Source organism: Rhinatrema bivittatum, chromosome 2, assembly GCF_901001135.1.
Source record: "Rhinatrema bivittatum chromosome 2, aRhiBiv1.1, whole genome shotgun sequence".
NCBI classification, from domain to species: Eukaryota; Metazoa; Chordata; class Amphibia; order Gymnophiona; family Rhinatrematidae; genus Rhinatrema; species Rhinatrema bivittatum.
The window spans coordinates 617,937,042-617,961,781 of record NC_042616.1 but is presented as its reverse complement, the minus strand read 5'-3'; the positions used below and the strand labels follow the sequence as shown (position 1 = coordinate 617,961,781).

The following is a 24,740-nucleotide window of genomic DNA, read 5'->3' as shown; positions in this document are numbered from 1 at the left end:
CATTGAGCCCAGTAGCCTTGATTCCAACAGTGGCCAATCCAGGTAGTACAATAGATTGAAGAGTGGTTAAAAGGTCCCGTTTTCTTTTCTTGGACCCAAATTAAGGGGCCTGTTTACTAAGTCATATAAAAATTGACCATTAAGCTGCACTAATGACCTGCTCCACTGGGACCAAGCTTCAAAATAATACCCAAGGATCCTAAGCAGTCCTTTGTCCCACATATGATTTGTGCTGGCCACAAATGAACATTAATAGGATAGGACAGACATTTTAAGTTACTGATAACTCAAGGGCACCACCATTAATGAAAAGGTGTTAATATTGCTTTAATTAATGTGCATTAACTGCCTGCATTACCGAATGCAAGTGTTTAATGCGCATTAAGGCAAATTTTTAAAGTTCTTTTCGTACCAATGCCGGGAGAGATGAACACAAGTTGGGCTGGCCTGCACTGAGCGGATTTTATAAGCCGCCTGTGTACATGTGTACCTCCCGCTACATGCACAAGTCTAAAGATTTTATAAAGGGGTGGGGCATGGGTGTGGTCTGGGCATGTCAGGGGAAGACCAAGGGATGTGTGCATAAATACGCTCACAGGTGCGCCCCAGGGTCCCCTGCCATGTAGCTTTGCTACTGCTATGGATGGCATGAAAGTAATAAAATAAAAAAATCTAGGCTAGTCAGCAGGGTTTTAAGGTTTGGGGCTAACAGGGGGAAAGGGAGACTTTTAAACTAGAGAGGTTGGGAAGTTCTATGCCTGAACTGGGAGTGAAATGGGAAAACTATCTATGGTGTCAGCGCGTGACCTTATACAATTCCCCCACTTGTGCGGTAGAAGCAGCATTTGTGCATGTCCAATTAAAAGTGTGTGCACATGTACATGCGTCCAGGCTGTTTTATAACATGCACGTATGTTATATAATGGATGGGTTTCTGGACACGAGCCGGCAAACATACCCTCTACCATCATTATCATGTTAACACTCTTTAGTAAATAGATCTCTAAATGTTGAATCAATATACATTTTTAAAAACTCTTGGCCTTTTCCTGTATTAGTGCTAGTTCACACTACAAAGTTATTTTATGTGATTACTTCTTTGGACAGCACCAGACCATTATTAACATGGAATAGAAAGTAACTTACAGGCCTATACAGTAAAGTGCGGCCGCGGTTACCCTGCTTCTAACCCGCTTTCTACTCACAATTTGGCCGCGTTAGTCCAACCCGCGATTCACTATCCCTTTTAACCCATCCTTACCGCTTCTTTAAATCAACGGGAAACCCTTTCCGCCTGCGGCATGTATATGAGATGCAAACGATCGGATTAGCTATTCCCTCCCATACAGTAATGTGCGCCCCGATTATCGCCTTTTTAACCTGCAGTTTTGCTGCGTGTTTAACCTGCTAATTTACCGCCTACCCTTACCCCTGCGTTAGTGTGAAGCGTCAGGTCAGAGAGACGAAATTTCATGGGCAAATGACCCCCTCACCCCCCGGGACAAGACCTTTAGAGGAGCCAGGATCGGGCAAACTTTCCCCCAGCCCCCGCTCACCTATCCTGGTCGCGTCCATGGTGCCGGTCTCCCGTGCAGGTGCGCTGACAGCTCCGGAGCAGGAAGGAAGGACCTGTTGTTTCCAAGCATAACCTCTAAATCTCCATAACTAAACTCTTGCCTGCCCAACCTAAAATCCAACGCACCGGGAAAGCCACGCTTCAGGATCGGGCAAACGTTCCCCCAGCCCCCGCTCACCTGCGCTGGCCGCGTCCATGGGTGCCAGACTCCGGAGCAGCTCCAGTCCTCTCTCCCCTCCTCCCGGGGGCAGCCGGCGGTGAGAGCGAGAATGGCTTCAGCAGCCCGGAGATGATCGGGCGCTCCCCATGCGAGGCGCGGCTTCCAGCAGCCCTCGCCGGCGATGGTGAATGAGCGCATGAGCGCACGCCGTGACCTGAGCACCCAGCTGGATGTCCAAGGCCACGGCGTAAGCTCATGGCAGCGAAGGTGCATGAACGCACGCCGTGACCTGAGCGCCCGGCTGGACGTCCGAGGTCACGGCGTGCGCTCATGCGCTCATTCACCATTGCCAGTGAGGGCTGCTGGAAGCCGCGCCTCGCATGGGGAGCGCCCGATCCGCCCCGGGCTGCTGAAGCTGCTCTCGCTCTCGCCGCCGGCTGCCCCCAGGAGGAGGGGAGAGGACTGGGGCTGCTCCGGAGACCGGCACCCATGGACACGGCCAGGGCAGGTGAGCGGAGGCTGGGGGAATGTTTGCCCGATCCTGAAGCGGGGCTTTCCCGGTGCGTTGGATTTTAGGTTGGGCAGGCAAAAGTTTAGGCCGGCTGATACTTGTCTGATCCTTTTCTTTTGCTTTAACTTGGGATCCACTTCCTGGTACCTGTCATTTCAAATGTCATTTGAAATGACATTTGAAATGACAGGTACCAGCGCACCCAGGATACTGTATAGGCGCTGTATAGCACTCAATACAGTAAAATGGATTGCACTTCATGGACGCCTCTTGGACGTGCTTTGGACGCGGCTTGCATTTGCATGCTATTTAAATACTGTATCGAGCGGTATGTGATCCGAACTGTGTGCGCGGCAAACGAGCGGGCGCCCGGCACTGCCGCACTTTTTCTACTGCGTCCTTACTGTATCGGCCTGATATTATCTCTTTAACGTGTTGTTCACAGTGGGCCAGATTTTAAAAAGCATTTACATGCGTAAATCTGGGTTTTACGCATGTAAATGCACTTTACTCGAGTAAGTGGGCTTTTGAAAATTGCTTCAATATATGCCATTGAATCGTCCATAGGATTTATTCGCATAAGTGCACTTTACGTGAGTAAATGGCTTTTGAAAATTGCTACAATAGTAGTTACAGTTATGCGCGTAACTCCTTTGAAAATTACCCCCAGTATGTTTCTAGCAAACTATAGTTCAGTTCAGTTGGAAGTTTATTACCTATGTAATGCCTGGCCACTCTAAAAATAAGACTGAACTATTGTATCTTACTATTAGTCAAGCGTATAAAAATCAATTGCAAAAAATTCAGGCAAAAGCATTACTGTAAATATTTTTCATTTTTATTATTTTACAAAATTTAGATTAGATAAAAATTAAATATACTTTAAACTGACATGAAAAGCTCACCCATTGTTGTGGGGCAAAATAAGGATATCCAAAATAATGTTTTTTTAATGTTAATATTAGGGATGTGAATCGTGTCCTCGATCGTCTTAACGATCGATTTCGGCTGGGAGGGGGAGGGAATCGTATTGTTGCCGTTTGGGGGGGTAAAATATCGTGAAAAATCGTTAAAAATCGTTAAAAATCGAAAAATCGAAAAATCGAAAAACTGGCACACTAAAACCCCCTAAAACCCACCCCCGACCCTTTAAATTAAATCCCCCACCCTCCCGAACCCCCCCCCAAATAACTTAAATAACCTGCGGGTCCAGCGGCGGTCCGGAACGGGCTCCTGCTCCTGAATCTTGTCGTCTTCAGCCGGCGCCATTTTCCAAAATGGCGCCGAAAAATGGCGGCGGCCATAGACGAAAAAGATTGGACGGCAGGAGGTCCTTCCGGACCCCCGCTGGACTTTTGGCAAGTCTCGTGGGGGTCAGGAGGCCCCCCACAAGCTGGCCAAAGTTCCTGGAGGTCCAGCGGGGGTCAGGGAGCGATTTCCCGCCGCGAATCGTTTTCGTACGGAAAATGGCGCCGGCAGGAGATCGACTGCAGGAGGTCGTTCAGCGAGGGTTCCGGCGCCTCGCTGAACGACCTCCTGCAGTCGATCTCCTGCCGGCGCCATTTTCCGTACGAAAACGATTCGCGGCGGGAAATCGCTCCCTGACCCCCGCTGGACCTCCAGGAACTTTTGGCCAGCTTGTGGGGGGCCTCCTGACCCCCACGAGACTTGCCAAAAGTCCAGCGGGGGTCCGGAAGGACCTCCTGCTGTCCAATCTTTTTCGTCTATGGCCGCCGCCATTTTTCGGCGCCATTTTGGAAAATGGCGCCGGCTGAAGACGACAAGATTGAGGAGCAGGAGCCCGTTCCGGACCGCCGCTGGACCCGCAGGTTATTTAAGTTATTTGGGGGGGGGTTCGGGAGGGTGGGGGATTTAATTTAAAGGGTCGGGGGTGGGTTTTAGGGGGTTTTAGTGTGCCGGCTCACGATTCTAACGATTTATAACGATAAATCGTTAGAATCTGTATTGTATTGTGTTCCATAACGGTTTAAGACGATATTAAAATTATCGGACGATAATTTTAATCGTCCTAAAACGATTCACATCCCTAGTTAATATGCATTAAGACCTGACTGTGTTTTGCTGACTTTCTACCTTTAACCACCCCAGAGGTATTTCAGCTGTCCAATATCATGTAGGTTATTTTTGCTGATAACTGATTTTTATGTAGAAGGTAGACTGTAGTAATACATAGACTGTCAATTGGTGATATTATACCAAAGTGTTTGCATGGGAATTCAGACATGGATATGACATTAGCAGAAGACAGTTAAACGTGATAGAACGTGTCTGGTTAATCAGTGTTTCAGGCCATATTGTAATCACTGTTTAATTTATTAAACTATATTATGCTGGTATAGTTTTGATCATGAAAGTTTGTAATATGAGGCTTTCAGATATGAAATATGAACTTTCTAAGCAAAAAGTATGGTCTCCTACTGTTGAGTTATTAAATCTGTATGAAATATGGTGCCACTTTCCAAAGTCTGCATTCACTGTAGCTCGGTTAAGCTAGATGCTTTTATGTCACATGGCTGTAGCTAGATAGATTAATAGGGAGTTCTATCTGGAAATTTCTTTCCTGTTATTGTTCTCCCTCAGCAGTTGATGGCTGAGTTAATTCTCTTTAGTTTTGTCATGCTCTAAAGCACACATTGGCAAGCTATGATAGCTTTAGAAGGGAAAAAAAGCAATGGTGTCCATCAAATTCTTAAACTTGCATTTTAAACTTTGGCCTGACCTGATGTGCCATTCAAAAAGCTTCAAAAGATTTTTTTTTTTTTTTAAGAAAAGGTTCAATATGTCCCGAGGCTATCGGTTTTGAGTTAAACTGGGTGAAGTAGAAATATTTTACTCATCAGCTTTGCAGTCACAGAGTTTGCCTCAGCTAGAACAAAACTGCTGAGGCATTTAGAGAAAATTAACCCCCCATCCTGGCAGCCAGATGTGACTGGTTTCTGATGAATGCACATGAGTGGGCTGAAAAATCAAGAGACTGTGAAATTCCTGTCAGGCCCGTACAGCGCAGAATGGGCTATTGACTGCTTTCTATATTTCCCTCCATCATTCTTCTTGAACACTGCCATTAATTTCGTCTCCTGCTCTGACTTGTGAGGTTTTTTTTTTCCTTCTCCCCTCCCTTCCCCCTTTAGATCTCAGTACTGCAAAGCAGGATACACAGGGCATCAGAGGAGTACTTCAAACAGCGAGGCCTCTATAGCCAGGCTGGGCTGGCGAACTTCCAGGAAGCCTCTCATGAGAATGCTCAGAAAATATTAGCAGTGCAGGTAGGTGATTGCAGGGAAGTGGGAAAGATCATTCTGATCTAGATTGAAAAGCAAATGATGGGTAGTGTGATGAAGCATTAAAACCATATCCCATCAGAGTTTTATAAATTTTTAACCTCTTTAATAAACTGAAATTGCATGAAGGATGAATTCAGCAAGATAGTACATATATACCCATTGCATACTTAAAAATGGAAGCTTGGCTTATATTTTCTTAATCATTTTTTCTTTGAATAGGTTGTTCTGAATACATTCAGTGTAAAAATTAAGACAACAGTCTGTAGATATTGTAGGTTCCATATGTTTTCCATACAGAACAAATATTAGTTATTAGATTTTGGTTTCTGTAGTTGCCATTTTATGCAACATCTTTTGAACTGAGACAAACCTTGATTCTCAAAGGTATAGTGAGAGTCTCAGATAAATGGACCTGATGATAGTGTAGGATAAGAAGGTTTACAAGCTCTTACAACAACTTCATATTTACAGCAACAAATAATTTTTATTATAGGAGGACATTCAGAATTAATATGTCTTAAAGGCTGTGTTTAGGTTACATTGCAAAGGTTTATATAATACTAATAATGCTGTAAAAGCACTTTTTTTTTCAGTCAATTTTCCCAATGTTATTCCATATTCGATGGGGTTTTAAACAGATGCCATCTGACTAGGATTTCTATAACACTTTAGAGCATATTTAAACTCTATTGCTAACATATGTTACTTATTTTTTACATGCTTAATGCAGCATATTCCAATAAACCATGATGTGCATTTTGAGCAGTAGCATACTATAGTGCAAGCATACACAGGCCTATGGTCTGAAGTTTTCTCCCATTTTGTGTTTAAAGGAAAATGCTTAGGCGTACATTTTTAAAGGCCTGCTGAGCGTGTAAGGTAACCAGGTAGTTATACTTTATTGTCTTTAGGGATATTTTCAGCTTAACCTAACCACCTAAATTTTCAGTTGAAAATATTCTTAAACTTAGCCAGTCAAAATTTTCCCTCTTAAACAGAGTCAGTTAGTTGCTAAAGATAACCAGCTAATTAAAGATAAACTTAGCTGGTTAGATTTTAGTACCGTTATCTGTATGACCAGAGTTGTCCAGCTAAATGTAGATGGGTAACTCTGGAAATCCATGTAGATCGTGTAAATTTTTGCCCCATCCTGGGAATGCCTCCTGAGTTACTTCTTTTTTTGCCCAGTTAAATGTTTGCCTGTGAATTTAGGGAACTAATTTAGGGGGATATTTCCCAAAGGCTTTTTGTACGCGATATGGCCATATCACGTGCGATAAGCCTCTATCGCATACGAAAAGGCCCTTTTTGCGTACGATAGCATGCAAATTAGATTGGGGCAGAGTCGGGGTGGGGAGGGGTGGAGTCGTGGTGGGGAGGGGGCAGAGTCAGCAGTGGCTTCGCTGCCGGTGATAATGTTACTAACATTATCGTCGGCAGTAACGCACCGAATAGCACCACCTTTCACGGAGGCACTATTCAGTGCAAAAGCCGGCAGCCGGCACATCATGGCCACCAAAATTGCACCGCCGTGGGGCGAAGGCTGCGGACTTTCGCAGGCCCGCCCCTCCATTTTTGCAGGATGAATCCAGGCCTTAATCAGTCAGCAGGGAAAATTTTTCAAAATCAAAGGTTTAACCATCTAATTTCTAAAGCTAGCCTGGTAAACCTATTGAAAATTGACTCATATGTACATAGGGCCCATTATATTATGCATATATACTTTATTAATAGAAACCAATGACCTGAATTCCAAGTTTTTCTTTGAAGTTTATCCACAAATCAGTTTTTAGAATTGTATTTTCTTGGAGTCTGTTAATGGTAAGTTAGTACATCATCAAATAAAGGCATAAAAAGAAAAAGAAAAAACCTAGAAAAAATAAAAACAGAAGGGAATTGTTTGCTGAAAAATATGTGATCATACTATGTTAATTTATCAGATCATTTTATCAACATTCTTTAAAAATGTTGGTGCCATGCTAATGTGTACTTGCTAAGAGTGGTATATAATGAATGAGACTAAAAATGAACATAAAGTTCTGAAAATATAAAATCCATTTCATACATTTCATACTGACCTTATAATGAGCCTTTGTCCTACTTTGGGACCTATGTAATGGAGTTTACTGTGCACAGTAAAAGCCTTTTGTGCAGGATAAAAATAGTAATGAGGACGTAGCGTATATTTTAAAACAGTCTGAAGCGATGTTAGAAGGAATATGCTAAAACTGGCGTTCTGCAAATACAAGTAAATGGAAGGAACATAATATGGAAATGAAGCTTAAACCAGGGCTTCCCAAACTGTGAGGTAGGACCCCAAAAGGGGTCACAAACCTTAAGCTGGGGTCACAAGTGCCTTAAATGGCTGCAATCTTTAGACACCTGTAACAGCAGCATTAGTATTGTGGAAGTCACTGTGGGACCTATGAGCCAGCACATACGCCCTGCAGTGGTCCTGCATTCATTTCAGTGGTAACAGGAAGCCCTGCACAAGGAGGGATTGGGCCTGCAGCTTCAGGGCCTGTGAGCTTGTGCTGGCTCACAGGAACCTGCACTGACTTTCAACATGGATTTAGTCAACGGAAGTCTTGCCTCACCGAGCTGCTATATTTTATTGAGGATGTAAATAAATATGTGGATAAAGGTGAGCCAATTAATATAGGGGCGGATTTTAAAAGGAGCGAGAATAGGTCTACTTTTGTTTGCGCTCCAGGCGCAAACAAAAGTACGCTGGATTTTAGTAGATACGCGCGGAGCCGCGCATATCTGCTAAAAACCTGGATCGGCGCGCGCAAGGCTATGGATTTTGTATAGCCGGCGCGCGCCGAGCCGCGCAGCCTACCCCCGTTCCCTCCAAGGCCGCTCCGAAATCGGAGCGGCCTTGGAGGGAATCCTCTAACGCCCTCCCCTCACCTTCCCCTCCCTTCCTCTACCTAACCCACCCGCCCGGCCCTGTCTACACCTCCCCCTTACCTTTCTCCGGGGATTTACGCCTCCCGGAGGGAGGCGTAAATCCCCGCGCGCGAGCGGGCCTCCTGCGTGCCGGGCAGCGACCTGGGGGCGGGTACGGAGGGCGCGGCCACGCCCCCGGACCGCCCCGGGCCATAGCCACGCCCCCGTACCCGCCCCCAAAACGCTGCCGACACGCCCCCGAAACGCCGCGACGACCGGGCCCGCCCCCGACACGCCCCCCTCGGAGAACCCCGGGACTTACGCGAGTCCCGGGGCTCTGCGCGCGCCGGTAGGCCTATGTAAAATAGGCTTCCCGGCGCGCAGGGCCCTGCTCGCCTAAATCCGCCCGGTTTTGGGCGGATTTAGGCGAGCAGGGCTCTTAAAATCCGCCCCTCAGTGTATCTGGATTTCCAGAAAGCATTTGAAAAAACCTCTCAAGAGACCTCTTAGGAAATTAAAAAGTCATGGGATGGGGGCAGTGTCCTATTGTGGATTGGGATTTGGTTAACACCTATAAAACAGAGAATATGGCTAAATGGTAAATTTTCTCTATGGAAAAAAGTGAATAATTGAGTGCCTCAGGGATCTGTTCTGGGGCCACTGCTTTTTAACATATTTCTAAATTACCTGGAAATGGGAACAATGAGTGAGGTGATCACATTTGCCAAGGACACAAAATTATTCAAAATTGTTAAATCTCTAGAGGATTGTGAGAAATTGCAAGAGGACCTTGCAAAACTGGGAGATGGGGCATGCAAATGACAAATGAAATTTAATATGGACAAGTGCAATGTGATGCACTTATGGGTAGATTTTAATAGCCCGGCGCGCACAAATACTGGGAGATACACGCATGGCCGGACCATGTGCGTGCTGAGCACATTTTCGCAATGGCCTGGCCACACGTGTATCTCCCAATATGCGCATAAGTGCCGGGCTCTGTAAAAGGGGTGGGCCGGGGATGGAGTCTGGGTGGGGTGGGGCGGGGGTCGGCCAGGACAGCTGCCATTAGGCCCTGCTCCAGATAAGTGTGTGCTGGCAGCCGGCTGGCGCGCAGAACATACTACTGCTCAAAGGAGCAGGTAAGTTCAAAAGTTAAAAAGAATAGGTTAGGGAAGGTTTAGGGGTCAGGGAGGAAAAAGGAAGGCGTATAGAAAAGTTCCTTCCCAGTCCGCTCTTTAATTGGAGCAGACTGGGAGGGAACTGGGCAAAAGTCTGATCGTGTTGCCGCGTGTGCTTTAAAAAATGTTTCCCCTTGCACATGCATGTCGCGACCCGCCCGCACATGCACGCACCAATATAAAAATTGGGCGTGCATGTGCGTGCAGGTATCACAATTTAAAACATGCGCGTGGCGATGCGCATATGTTTATAAAATCGGGGTGTCCATGTGCATATGCCGGGAACTGTGTGCACATAGACACCCTCACGGACATTTTACAATCTACCCCTTAGGGAAGAGTAACCCAAATTATAGCTGCTCAATGCAAGGTTCCATATTAGGAGTCACCATTCAGGGAAAGGATGTAGGGATCATCATTGACAGTACATTGAAATTAGGGACGTGAATCGTTTTTGAACGAGTAAAATTATCGTCAGATAATTTTAAAATCGTTCTAAATCGTCAGAGTGCACAATACAATACAAATGTCCCCGATTTATCGTCATAAATCGTCCTAAATCGTTAAATAGGGCATGGGAATTATTTGGGGGAGGGCGGGAAAACCAGCACACCAAAACAACCCCTAAACCCACCCTGACCCTTTAAAACCAATTCCTTACCCTCCCCTACCCTCCCTCCCCCCCAAAACCTTTTAAAATTACCTGGTGGTCCAGGGGGGCCTCGGGGAGCGATTTCCCATTCCCAGGCATCAGCTGCGCTAAAATAAAATAGCGCCGATGCCCCTTTGCCCTTACCATGTGACAGGGTATCCGTGCCATTGGCCAGCCCCTGTCACATGGTAGGAACACTGGATGGCCGGCGCCATCTTTAAAGTTGGCGCCGGCCATCTTTACTCATCAGCCCCTATTTTAGAGTATAGTATAATAGGAGCTGATGAGTAAAGATGGCCGGCCATCCAGTGCTCCTACCATGTGACAGGGGCCAGCCAGTGGCACGGATACCCTGTCACATGGTAAGGGCAAAGGGGCATCGGCGCCATTTTATTTTAGCGCAGCTGATGCCTGGGAACGTGTAATCGCTCCCCGAGGCCCCCCTGGACCACCAGGTAATTTTAAAAGGTTTTGGGGGGGGGTTCGGGAGGGTGGGGGAGGCTAAGGGGGGTCGATTTAAAGGGTCAGGTAGGGGTTTTTTTTAGCGGCGCGGGCCTCCCTAAAAAAAAAATTAGCGATGTGAATTGAAATCAGAAACGATTCCAATTCACATATCTTAACAATCACAATTTTCCCCCCCACCAGCCGAACCTGATCGTTAAGACGATCTGGCACACGATTTACATCTCTAATTGAAATTGTCTGGTCAGTGTGCAGCAGCAGCCAAGAAAGCAAATAAAATGGTTGGGATTATTAGGAAAGGACTGGAGAATAAAACAGAGACTATCATAATGTCTCTGTATTGCTCCATGGTGCAACCTCATCTTGAGTATTGTGTGCAGTTCTGGTCACCACATCTCAAAAACGATAATGCAGAATTAGAAAAGGTACAGCGAAAGGCAACCAAAATGATAAAGGGGATGGAATGATTCCCCTATGTGGAAAAGTCCATAAACCATTATTAAGGTGGAGTTGCAGAAATCCACTGCTTATCCCTGGGATAAGCAGCTTGGAATCTATCTACCTTCTAGGTATTTGTGTTGGAAAAAGGATACTGGGCTTGATGGATCTTTGGTCTGACCCATTATGGCAAATCGTATGTTCTTATATTCATATTATTAATGTTGCTGCTGCTTGCAGATCATGGTCAGGTTTAGGACCAGCCACGAAGAGCTGAGTATGGACTGAGTGGCTGAGATCGCCACAGCCTTCTCTCATCACACTCCATTGAAACTACTCAAGAAAATATAGATGACCTGTCAGTTGTCTGCTCTCTCTTTTTACCAGTCCTCATCTGCCTTTGGTCCAGGGCCCAAAGGAAAATGTTGCTACTGATCCTGGCCAGGGTGATTTTTAGAGAAGGAGCTGTTTGAAAGGAAGGATCAGATGCAGAAGTGGTTTGAGAGTTGAATCAGCTGGAGAGGAATTGACTGTGGAGGGTGAGAGATGGAGAGTGAAAGAAGATTGACTGGGAATGTAATAGAGTAACTGTGCGGGGAGGTGTGTGAGAGAGAATCAGCAGAGGGGAATGTGAGAGAAGGCTTGGAGGTGAAGCTGGGAGGTGAAAGAGGCTGAGAAAGAGGATCAGCTGGCGTGGTGAGAGTGGAGTGATTGTTGGAGTAGGGTCACACGCCTGCAAATTTGTTTTGATCGTTCTCTGTGGTTATGTGAAGTTTCAAGAACTAAAATGGGCTAAAGGTTTGGGAAGCCCTGGCTTAAACAAGGTAAGTTTCCTCCACCTACCATATACCATGGGCTCAATAACAATAAAAATTGACCTGCTTTAGACTAGATGTTGAATTTTTACCAGTCATGCTGCCTCTTGAAAATCCCCATGTTAACAGGACTGAAAGGAAAAGACCAGTTAGCAGTGTGCGTGGGCTGGGAGGGGGGATTTCATCCCCAACCACATCAAGACTGTAAAATCCCCTGCAACAACAACCCCCTTCCACATCATCACTCATCCCTCAATACCTAGCTCCCCGTCCCACTACCCATGGCACCATTATCACCCTACACCCTGCACATCCAGCCCCTCCTTCCCCACAGCACCATCATGACTCCCCCCCCCCCCCCAGATCATTATAAGCCCTTCCTCCGCTAGAACCTCTTTGACCCTTTCCTGTATCATCATGAACCCCACTGCCACACCTTAATGATAAAACCCCTTTCACTTCTCCATAAGATAGCTGGACTCCTCCAGAGCACTCAGACCCTTCTCAGGGCAAATTCCCAATAGCTGGAGTCCCCCGACCCCTCTAGCTTTCTGGAATGAATCATTCTGTCCTCCTGCTGGCACCATTGCAGCTGCTAAATCCCACTGCCAGAGGCAAATGACAGCTGCAGTGGTGCCAGCAGGAGGGCTCTCACATCTCTCCTGCCGATGAAGACATGGGACTTTGCAGAATAGTAAGGATTAATTCCAAAGGGGTGGGAGACTGGCCAGGTAACTCATTCACTCAGGGTTTGTCATGAGGAGGGTCTGGCTCCTTAGGGGGATATGGGTATGGGGGGGAGGGGACGTCTTGATCTTGTAGGTGGATTCATGATGATCCAGTGAGGGGATCATGATGGTGTTATAGGGAGGGAGTAGGGATTGGATGTGCTGGGGGGGCGTGGATAATGATGGTGTTTTGTAGGGGTAGGGGTGTTTGTATATATGTGTGTGTGTGTAGGGGGAGGTGTATTATTTCTCAGGAGCAGCAGAGATCATACCTGCAGTCCTGAGTGTTCAGGGCCAAGGGATCCTGCAGTGGAGCCACAGAGACTCTGGCTCTTCAAGAATCCTGCAGGAAATTGCATGCTAAGCAAAGTTAAGGAGTCTCACCTCAGGAGGCTCCCTATTGGACCAGCATTAGGTGTGTCCTAAACTGAGCCCTAGCCTGACACATCTTTGTTGGTCCAATAATTCTCATGGGGTTCACTCTGTGATGCCAGAGTTGGATGGCCTGTTTCCTGCTTGTTCCTGGTTCCTGGTATCTTCTGGCACCTGTTCCATTACTGGTCCTTTGCTCCATTCCTCGGTCCTATTCCATTCTGGGTTCTTTTCTCCTGCCACTTTCCTGCCTCTGCTTAGTAAGTCCTGGTGTCTTCCTGCACCTAAGGCCCAACTTGTGGGGAACAGAGGCTGCTTCAGGCAGAAGAACATCTACTTCAAAGCACCTGGCTTCTCTGAAGTCTGCTCCCTAGCCAAGCGCAGTACCTCCCCTCTGCCCTCTGTGGAGGGGACCCTGATATTATGGTCTGAGTAGATTTCTGATCTTGATCAGGGAGTTGAGGTGAGGGGATGATATCCCTACTGCTAACCAGTCCTTTCACTTGGGGCCACTAAAACAAGGGCTTTATCAGCAGTTAGCAGCACTGACACACTTATTAATGTTAACTTCCATATTAATACCTAGGCCACACTAGAGAGAATAAGTTTTAGCATGCCCTCAGTAAAATTTGTAGCATGCTCCTGTTATAATGTGCACATAAAAATATTACTGAGTCATTTACTAAGGCTTTTTTTACACTGCATATTTTATTGCATAGACGCCCTCATGTTTCAGTATCTGGATGGCACCTCTATGCTCATTAGTATAGCTCAGGGGGTGCTCAGACCAGTTCTTGGGTCCCCCCTTCCTAACCAATCGGGTTTTCAGGATATCCCTAATGAATATGCATGAGAAATATTTGCATATATAGGAGGTAGTACATGCAAATACATAAGCACATTCATTAGGGATACTCTGAGAACTGACTGGCTGGAGAGGGCCTGAGGACTAGTTTCAGCATCCCTGTTATAGATGACACAAATCTTTTCCTCTCAAAATGATATGAGACAAAAATGTTACAGATTCTTTCTATACCCTGCTCTAGATTTCAGTGCAAATAGAATTTTGACCAGGGTATAACTGCCCTTGGAGACATGGGGAAACTCTGCACTTCAAATTTGGACCAGTAACAAAATCTACAATGGTCTTCCCTATGCCCCACACTAATGTACCACCTACAGGCAGAAAGACAAAAGAATGACTTCCTCCCTTTTGAAATTTCAATTCCTTTTACTGCAGATCTCTAGAAGTCTCTCTAAGGGGTGGATGTATTAAAATTGACTTATTGGGGTAGCTCCCAGAGTGGGGAATGTACTAGACAATGGTTTAGTCTACTTCCTGTACTCAAAACTATCAATATGCCCTCAGTGTGAGCGACATAAATAACTGGTAAGAAATTTTAAAGATCTTTACACCAGGAACATCATTTTTGGTTACATTCTGGGGCGGATTTTAAAAGCCCTGCTCGCGTAAATCTGCCCGGATTTATGCGAGCAGGGCCTTGCGCGCCAGTGCGCCTATTTTCCATAGGCCTGCCGGCGCGCGCAGAGCCCCGGGACTCGCGTAAGTCCCGGGGTTTTTGTCGGGGGCGGGGCCGATCGACGCTGCATTTTGGGGGCGGGACGTGGCATTTTGGGGGCGGTCCGGGGGGCGTGGTTTCGGCCCGGGGCGGTCCGGGGGCATGGCCACGCCCTCCGGAACTGCCCCCGGGTTGCGTCTCGGCGCGCCAGCGGCCCGCTGGCGCACGGGGATTTACTTCTCCCTCCAGGAGGCGTAAATCCCCGGACAAAGGTAGGGGGGGGGTTTAGATAGGGCCGGGGGGGTGGGTTAGGTAGAGGAAGGGAGGGGAAGGTGAGGGGAGGGCGAAAGAGAGTTCCCTCCGAGGCCGCTCCAATTTCGGAGCGGCCTCGGAGGGAACGGAGCGCGAACAAAAGTACGCGAACGCACCGTTTTTAAAAATCTACCCCTCTGTGAATAATCGATTTATTGTAAGGTAAAGTAGTGAAAAACATTTTCTTACTGCATAAAATAGAGTGGAATAAGTATGTAAGGTTACCTATCCATAAAAGAATGCTGCTTATTGCATGTACCAAATATTTTACCAAACGGTAAAACAACCAAGAACACAGAAAAACATCATTTAGGAATCAGAACACACTAACGGGCGGATTTTAAAAGCCCTGCTCGCGTAAATCCGGGCGGGATCCGATGATGCGACGTTTCGGGGGCGGGACCGGGGGTGGGGTTTCGGCCTGGGGCGTTTCGGGGGCGTGGCCGCGTCCTCCGGAACCGCCCCCGGGTCGAGTCTCGGCGCGCCAGCAGCCCGCTGGCGCGCGTGGCTTTACATCTCCCTCCGGGAGGCGTAAATCCATGAATAAAGGTAGGGGGGGTTTAGATAGGGCCGGGGGGGTGGGTTAGGTAGGGGAAGGTGAGGGGAGGGCGAAAGAAAGTTTCCTCCGAGGCCGCTCCGATTTCGGAGCGGCCTCGGAGGGAACGGAGACAGGCTGCGCGGCTCGGCGCGCGCCGGCTGCCCAAAATCGACAGCCTTGCGCGCGCCGATCCAGGATTTTAGAAGATACGCGCGGCTACACGCGTATCTTATAAAATCCAGTGTACTTTTGTTTGCGCCTGCTGCGCAAACAAAAGTACAAAAGTATGCGATCACGCTCTTTTAAAAATCTACTCCTAAATGTACAGGTGGTGAAATTCTCAATATATACCTTCAGGAAAGACATTTTTAAGAGTTTTTTGAGAAAATATATTTTATAAAATGATTTTTATGAAATAATTTTTTAAAGAGAGATATGTGTGGAACTGTAGAATACTCATATAAAAGCACTGCATTTAAGGAATCACCTCAGTGTCTTTTAGCCAATTATCATATTCCCATCCACCTACCCTATAATTTTTTTTTTTATGTATTACTAATTAAAATTTCTCTTTGCTGTCTTTGGAGCTATTCATTATATATCAATATTCTAGTGAGATATAATTGAGAATAGTATATGTAGTTTGTTGATATGGATGAGAGAAAGATGGGTGTCTGAATGAATTGTATGTATGAAAAGGAGAATAATATAAGATTATTGAAAATGAGTATGATTACAAAAGGTTTGGTTGGATGAGATAAGATTTTGGATATATTATTGACATAGATCCATTGATAAAATTCCTTTTCTATTAGAATGATTATGATGAATGCTGCACAAGAGAAATTATAATCAAGCCGATCCCAGTATTTAAATTATCAAGGAGTCAGATAACATAAATATAAGTATCCAGCATGTTAGTTTCATTATGGATTGGTTAAATGTGTCCTGTGGATACTAAATATTGAGACATGTATTTGATATATGGAATGATTAATTTAATTTATTCAATTTTCCTGTATTTTATATTGCAGTAAACAATTTATATTCTTAAACTGGCTCGAATAGATTTGTTTGGAAGAATAAAGATTTAAGAAATTCACATTCTTAACTGGAATGAGCAAAGATAAATATTGTTTATTCTCCTTTTCATACATACAATTCATTCAGACACCCATCTTTCTCTCATCCATATCAACAAACTACATATACTATTCTCACTTATATCTCACTCAGGCAAGCAAAACATTCATAACAACCACAACTTAACTTACACTTACACCCATTGAACACCTCCATCTTCACAGACCACATCAATCTAAACTCAAATGCCAGTGCCTTATCTTTATAGGATCCAACAAGCATCACATGACGCTATTGCTCCAATCAACTTTATAGGATCGCGAAAACTTCATACCAAAAAATTTTTAAAATCTAAAAAATGTCATCATTACCTTTCCCTCCACACTTTATCATATTCATATCATTGGTCCACTAAGATTGCCAATTTTAAGATGTTCTTTCGCCTTGTCATATCATTCCTAAACCAAAATCAAATGACTGAGCATGTCAATCAGATCTCCCCATTTTCTTACAGCATGATCCCAATCACAAAATTGCAATATCTTATCAGGACCACCATTGTATTAGATGAAATAAATAAATAACAGAAAAAAGTGGAATAAATGTCAGCCTACTCACAAACCTATTATCAAAAGGCATTCCATTCAATTTCTCTATTAAACCCATTTAAAAATGAAACACTATGAATGTGCCAACCTATCTCGTAATCCAGGATAAATTCATTACAAAAATGGGTGGATCTGAAAAATAAAATTGATAACCTTGTAAAATATCCAATTTATTTTTTTTTATTCTTTATTTATAATTTTAACATGTAATACAAAACATTACTTGCCATAATGACTTTTACAGATGGAATACTGTGTACATATTTCAAATCCATTCTACTTTATTCAAAAGGAAAACATATTTCATATATCCATCTGAAATTTTAAAGAGAAACTTAGAGAAGCATTTAAACTTGTGAGCAATCATTTAAGTAATAGGTATAGGAAATGTAGGTTTCTGACCCCCTTCATTTTACTAAAGCTGACATTCCTTCAATCTCTCAGAAGGGTTCTGAGATGGTCAGGGTCAGTGAATTGGTAATTCTTTCCATTCAATTTTATTGCGCATTTACATGGATAGCGGAGAATAAATTGACCACCCTTCCCATTTACTTTGGATCTTAAATCAAGGAACTGCTTTCTTCTAGCTTGCGTAACTTTTACTAAGTCAGGATAAATCCATATTTTATTCCCGTACAATGTTTTTAACCTGTTTCGGAAATTAAAAAAAAAAAATAATATCCCTATCCGAGATAAATGCAAAAGTTACCAGCATAGTACCTGTTTTATCAACCACTATTTCATCTTGGGATTTTTCTAAGAAGTCATACAGATCTATAGTAGATTCAATATTTTCTCTGTGATCTTTTACTGCATTACTATCTTGTGTCAAATGAACCTGCTCCTTCATCTTAACTGTATTGCTTATATAAAATGCCCTAACAATAGTGGGCATACTTTGACCTGATATATTCAAAATTTTTCAGTATACATCCTAAACAATTCTATAGAAGAGATCTTATTTATAAAAGGAAAGTTAACAATTCTCAAATTTAAAGCATGTGAATAATTCTCGATGTTTTCAATTTTCCTCTGCATTTCAATTTCAGCCTTAATTTGTTGAACTTCTATTTTTTCTACCTTCACTAGGCGCTGATAAAAAACATTATTCTGCTTTTGCAAATTATTCAGGGCTGCTGAATTGCTCTTAACTGTTTCATTTGTTTCATTAACAACTTTAGTTAAATCTTTAATAGAAGAGTCTAACTTCGTTAGAATGTTCCATAAAGTGTCCATAGTTATAGATGTAGGTCTTACTATTATTTCTTGAGATTTTACTTTTCCCATTATTTGTTTCAGCACCTCTTTAGGAGCCTTTATGGATGGGTCTAATTTATTCTCTTTAGTTTCAATTATTAAAGGAAGAGTCATCCTTTCTAATATTTCTTTCCCATTTGATGTTTCACTTACTTCTTCCAAATCTAACCCATCCTGGGGACTTTCTGGCAAACTAAGGGGAGCTTCCCCTTTTTTACCAGGAGGTGGCAGAATGTCTGAGGCTCCTGGACTCAATGAGATGTTATCGGCCAATAGAGACAGATTTAGCTCCATATCGGTCCCTATAGTGGCCCCCTCTACAGGAGCTATCTGTGGGGAACTCAACCAATCAGCCACTGTCCTCTGTCCTTGCTCTAAAATTGGAGTACTAGCAGTTGGCTTTAATTTTGCCTTCCACTTAGTATGAGGCATTTATATAATAAGCAAATCAAAGAGCTATAGGACAGATGTGCCTGATTCACCCTATTTTTCAAAAATGCTTCCCTAATGGAGGTTAAGGAGATCAAAGTAAAAAATATTTACTTTTCCTACCTGAATAGAGCAAACAGAAAGTGCTTATCAATATCAATTGATATTAATAAGCAATGGACCCAGTTGGATCCAGTCGGAGCCAGTCAGAGCCACGCACCCCTTTGGCGCGCGGCTTCGGCGGCATGCCTTGGCGACTGCGTGCCGAGGGAGGGCTGATTTAGATGTTTCCTCTAGCCCCTCCCTATGATGAAGCCCAATCCAATTGGTTCTCTGGAACACCGTCAGGTCTGGCTCCTGCCTACCCCTGGAAGTCTCAGCTCAGGAAATTTAGTAAAAGTTCCACCAAGGCAATACCAAGCAGGAAAAAAGGACTTAACGTGTTCACAAACAGGTAATATGATTCTCCTTGCCTCGGTAAGAACGCCGAGGGAGGGCTGATTTAGATGTTTCCTCTAGCCCCTCCCTATGACGAAGCCCAATCCAATTGGTTCTCTGGAACACCATCAGGGCTGGCTCCTGTCTACCCCCGGAAGTCTCAGTTCAGGAAAGTTAGTAAAAGTTCCACCAAGGCAATACCAAGCAGGAAAAAAGGACAACGCATCCATAAACAGGTAATACGATTCTCCTTGCCTCCTCCAATATTTTAAGAAAATTTGATGTAAACTATCTATGTTAAAGGTTACCCCACTGTAGTCACCAACAGGTTTTCTCGATTCACATCTAGCGCACATTTATTATGCTTTTCTATTGATGGGAAAAGGATAACCATGATCCTGAAATCTGTCAATGATATCTTTCACAAGGTATAGAAACTCACTACTTGAGGAACACAATTTCCTTACATGTAGAAATTAACCTACAGGCATCTTATCACGTAAAGATCGTGGGTAGTAACTGGTGTAATATAAAAGCGGTTTCTTTTCAATATATGGATGAATTTAATCCACTCAAAGTTTTAGAAACAATGCTATCCAGAAATGCAATCTGTTTATTATCATATTGGACTGTAAACTCAAGGTTAGTATCTAATGTATTGATCCAACTTATAAATTCCTTTAACTTATCCTCTGAACCACTCCAAATCCAAACTAAACTGTCAATGAAATGTTTCCATAAGATAATATAATCCCAATACTGTGATGTATAAATAAACTGTTTTTTAAATGCATCCATATATAAATAGCAATTGAAGGGGGCCATGGAAAACCCCACAGCAATCTCCTTTATCTGCTGCAAAAATCTTGTCCCAAACAGAAAAATTTTTTTTTTAGCACTCTGGATGCCAATTGAATAACAAAGAAAACCTTGGATTCTGATTATTCCTGTTTTAATAAAGATGTTTTTATTTTAAAAAGTGCTAATTCCAGAGGAATATTGTTTCCAAATATTTTACCAGCACAACTTATTCTTTATATAAAATATCCTTAATCAAAGCACATTAAGGTCAGAAATAATTTTAGTTTTAAAGCCTGTGTTTCCTGAAGCAGAGCCCTTCTTTTTCTATAAAAGAGAAGGAAAATTGAGACTAAGTATTTGCAATATGACATCAGCCCATAATACACTGTGGTCGGTTCTTTCTCCAGTGCCAGTTTCCTGCTGGCCAGAGTACAAGGCAGTGCTTAGGGAAAAAGGGTTGCATTAGGTTAAAGTTTCTTTGAAAATAAAAAATAGGCAGCTTTTAATGCTCTCCTTGAGTGAGCCCCTGTGACCTTTTCAGAGGAGAGATGCTTTATGTTTTTATGGTTCTGTAAACTCACTGCTGTTTTATGTCAGATAAGTTAACTAAGCATTTTGTCTAAATTTAAGTTAAAAAAAAAAAAACCTGGGTTGCATTTATCTTCAAAATATTTCCGTTTTGCATTTGTGCTGATTTTTAGAAACAACTAGCTAATGCAGTTATGCTAATTACAATATACTAATTCTCCCTAGCCCTGAAAGTCTCAAACTATAAAAACATGCTAATTTTTTGCGCTGCACGTGCGCCTTGCTCCTTCATGAGAATGTAAAAGTCACCTAATTCTTATTTAGCATGAACGCTTATCCCAGTGCTCCTGGGGCCGTGGCCTTAAAAGACCTGATCAAGCTGAACAACCCCCAAAATCTACCAAAATCCCAGGGGTCTATGGAGACCCCCGTCCCACCATCCCTACCACTAATGGAGGCAGCCAAAATAAAAGAAAGCACTTTTAATCACTTTGGAGCACCTGGGGGCTCCTATTCAAGCTCTTCCCCTTTTTTTCAAATAATTCCTCTACTCGGAGGCCAGCCACCCCCCTTGCCCAGCCTCCTGACACCTTCCAGACCTTACTGGCACAACCCCAGGGGTCCAGTGGGGGACCTGGATGACCCCCCCCCCCCTGGGTCTCTGAGCTCCATGCTGTCATTATTCTAAATGGTACCAGCCGTCCTACATCCTACCTCTGCCCATATCCCAAAGGATTTGACAAGGGGGTGGGGCCTGTGCCCACCATCTCCAAATAAGAGAACTACCAATCAAAAAGCAAATGCAGAAGAAGACTGGGCGGTAGGGGAAAAGAAAATATGTATATCCTGAAAAGAAACATATCTTTCAAAAAATCATTGAAAAAGTCGTGATTTTAATAAAGTCACAGATTAAACCATGTAATCCCCAAAATGGCCAAATGGCTAACAAAAAAAATAGCATCACAAGATGAGATAAGATCATCATAAGAGCATGGCAAGATGAGACAATTTCAAAGAAAAAGAAGCAGTCCCCGAAACAGGCTGTGTTTTGCACCAGCTGTCTTAAGGGGGCATCGGAGAAATCTGAAACATAAAAAGAAACATAATGAAAGCATAATTAGGTTACATAGACAGGAAGAACAGGCTTAATGATGCAAACAAGAAATAACTTTAGTAGCCAGGATGTCTTTCTTATCTCTAGTAGAGGCACAAAAAAAAGCCAAAGTTAAAAAAAAAAGTGCCATAAGAGTCACATGACAAAGAATGATCAATCAGAGCACACAAAGGTACAGAAAATCTTTTAAAAAAAAGCCAACCATTCAATCTCCTGATTCAGGACAAATGGATGTCATGAATTAATTTGAAATATCCAGCGCTATTCACCATAGGAGCAAACTTTTCAAAATGGTTGGGGAATGATAATTCAGCACAAATTGCCCCTCCTTCCACACAGTGAAGGACTTTATTCAATATTAGGGATGCTCAAGCACCCACTGCACCCACAGAGCTGGCACCTATGCAGGTCTGGATTAGTGAATAGGCACCCTAGGCCTGTGCCTAGGGTGGCAAAAGTCTGGTGGAACAGCAGGCTGCCTGAAGATGTATTGCCTTCCAGCTGTGCTGAATCTCACTCAGCAGAGAAAAGCCCTCTGCTTCCTGATCCAGACTTACCCAGGCAGCATGCAGAGGACAAAACGGGAGTGGGGTGAGCCTGGAGCACGGAGAGCATAGAGGGATCATGTTGTTAAGATTAGGGGGGACTGAATGGGGATCATTGGAGTGAGAAGAGAGGCTGAGGAATGAGAGGGGATCAGATAGGGGGAAGGGGGCATTGTCTGTCTGTGTGAGAAAGAAGGGACTGATGCTGGTGTGCGTGTGCCAGATTGAGAGGTTAGAGAGGAACTCTAAGGGGAGCAGGACCAGAGCACAGTCTACCTCCCCCTCCCGCACCCACTTCAATTCAGGTTCTCTCTCCTTTGATCTCAGATTCTATCCTCCAGATCCTGAAACCTCACTTCTTTCCCCTCCCTTCTCTCCAGATCACAGAACCCACCCTCCAACATGTCCTACTCCCTTTCCCCATCTGAGAACCTCCATCCCTTTCCCTCTTTCTCTCCCATCTCAGATTCCTTGATTTCCGCCTTTCCTCTACCTTCCCCATATCCCATCTTCCCCATCCTCAGTCCTTTCTACCTCTCCTCCCCCCATCCTCAGTCCTCTTTCCTTCTCATACTCCTCTCCCTTTCCCTGTCCTCTTTTCTTCTCATACTGCTTCTTCTATTCCCAGTCCTTTCGCCTTCTCCTCACCCCATTCCTTGTCCTCCTCCTTTCTTCTCCCCATCCCTGGTCCTCTCACCCTCCCCCCTTCTCTTCTGCTCATCCCTGAGATCTCAAGATCCTTTTTCCTTACCCAATAAAAAAAAAATAGATTATACAGATACAAGCAAGGATGGAAAATTACTTAGGGGTAGATTTTAAAAGGCCTGTGCATGCGTCCATGTGCGTGCGGTTCCCGGCGCACATACATGGATGCGGTTATTTTTTAACATGCGCACTTTGGCACGCACATGTTATAAAATGCGATTCCCTGCGCACATGCGTGCCAGATTTTAATGTCCAAGCGCACATGTGCAGGCGGGTGGCCTCCTCCGCGCGCAGGGGGGGGATTTTAAAAGAACCTCGCAGCTACGCGATTGGGCCTTTGCCCAGTTCCATCCCAGTCTGCTCCAATAAAGGAGTGGACTGAGAGGAAACTTCCCTAACCCTAACCCTATCTTTCCTCCCTCTTCCCCCTCTCCTCCCCGACCCCTAAACCACCTTAGCTATCCCCATTTTTTTTTGCTTTTATACTTACTGCTCTTCTGGCGCAGAAGTACACTCCATGTGCTGGCTGGCTGTCGGTGTGTGCTGTCCTGGCCAGTCTCCCCGTCCCAACCCCATCCCGCCCCCCTAGGCCACCCCTTTCTTCAGGCCCGGCACTTCTGCGTGTATCGGGAGTTACTCGTGTGGCCGGGCCCTTTCTAAAATGCACTCGGTGTAACCCCCAGTATTTTCGATTATACCGCACTCGGTGTAACCCCCAGTATTTGCGCACATGGGCCTTTTAAAATCAACTTTTTAATTTTTATAATATGAAAGATGGAAATGTTTGCTAATGTACTTCAGATGTTTCCAGTTTTGTCACAGAATCTATGCCTGAGCTGCTACAGCAAACTTTGGGACTGAGCCTTATATCTCCTGCTCCCTGTTATCTGACTACCAGGGGTGGGGGTGGAAGATGGGACGCAATAGCAGCAACAGTTCCTAGGGGTGGCAAATGCCTAAATCCTTCTCTGCACGTATGCTGTTCATGCCAGTGGAAAATTACTACCGTGAATTCTAAGTGAACATCATTTGATAACAAAAAAACAGAGATCAAAGGCAAAATGTTGATCAAGCCTGGGTGAAACTGAGACTCCAAACGAGAATGTCTGATACTACTGCAGTATTCAGTAATGCATGTCATGGCCTTGTTCTGCTTCCAAATCAGAGTCACCACAACCCACAATGAAGATGTCATCCACTATTGACATGATACCACTGAGTTCAACAGTTCATGCTGCTTAGACTCCAAATAGTAGTTTGAGCCATCTTTTTCTGCTCCAAGGGGTCCAGAATTTTGTCATAAGTCTATTTTTCTCATCTAACTTACACTGTAGGAATGCAATGCATCCCCTGCAACAACAAGTGTAAACACTCAAGCCTTAGTCAGCATGTGTAAGACATCTTCAAGCGATGGTATCGTGTAGTGAGGTCTCTTCCGTGCTAAGTTTAAAAACTTTGGATCATACAATTTTCTGCTTCTCTGGCTTCCTTACTACAACCTTTTTGCTTATCCAGTCAGTCGATTGACATCGAGATGACTATCATCTTCAAGCCTGTCCAGCTGTGCTTTTACCTCTGGTTTTTTGGCTGCTGGTAAATTGCATGGTGCTCATTGGATTGATAGAATACTGAGATCAAGCTCAAAATGGAATTCTGGAACAGAATCCAGGGAATCCATAAAATATACTATCATATGCATTGATCAGCTGTTGTCTCCACAATGGTCTGGTACTCTGATGTTCTATGTAGTTTAGCTCAACAGGAATGGTG

General features: G+C 44.2%; 1 protein-coding gene across 1 annotated transcript in view; it reads left to right on the top strand.

Moving 5' to 3' along the window:
- The window catches only part of LOC115083382 (coiled-coil domain-containing protein 178-like), a 194,873-nt gene that overhangs the window by 85,337 nt on the left and 84,796 nt on the right, over positions 1-24,740 (top strand). The window contains exon 3 of the mRNA XM_029587182.1: positions 5,400-5,534. Within this exon, the coding sequence (XP_029443042.1) occupies positions 5,400-5,534 (135 nt within the window). The remainder of the gene's footprint in view (positions 1-5,399; positions 5,535-24,740) is intronic.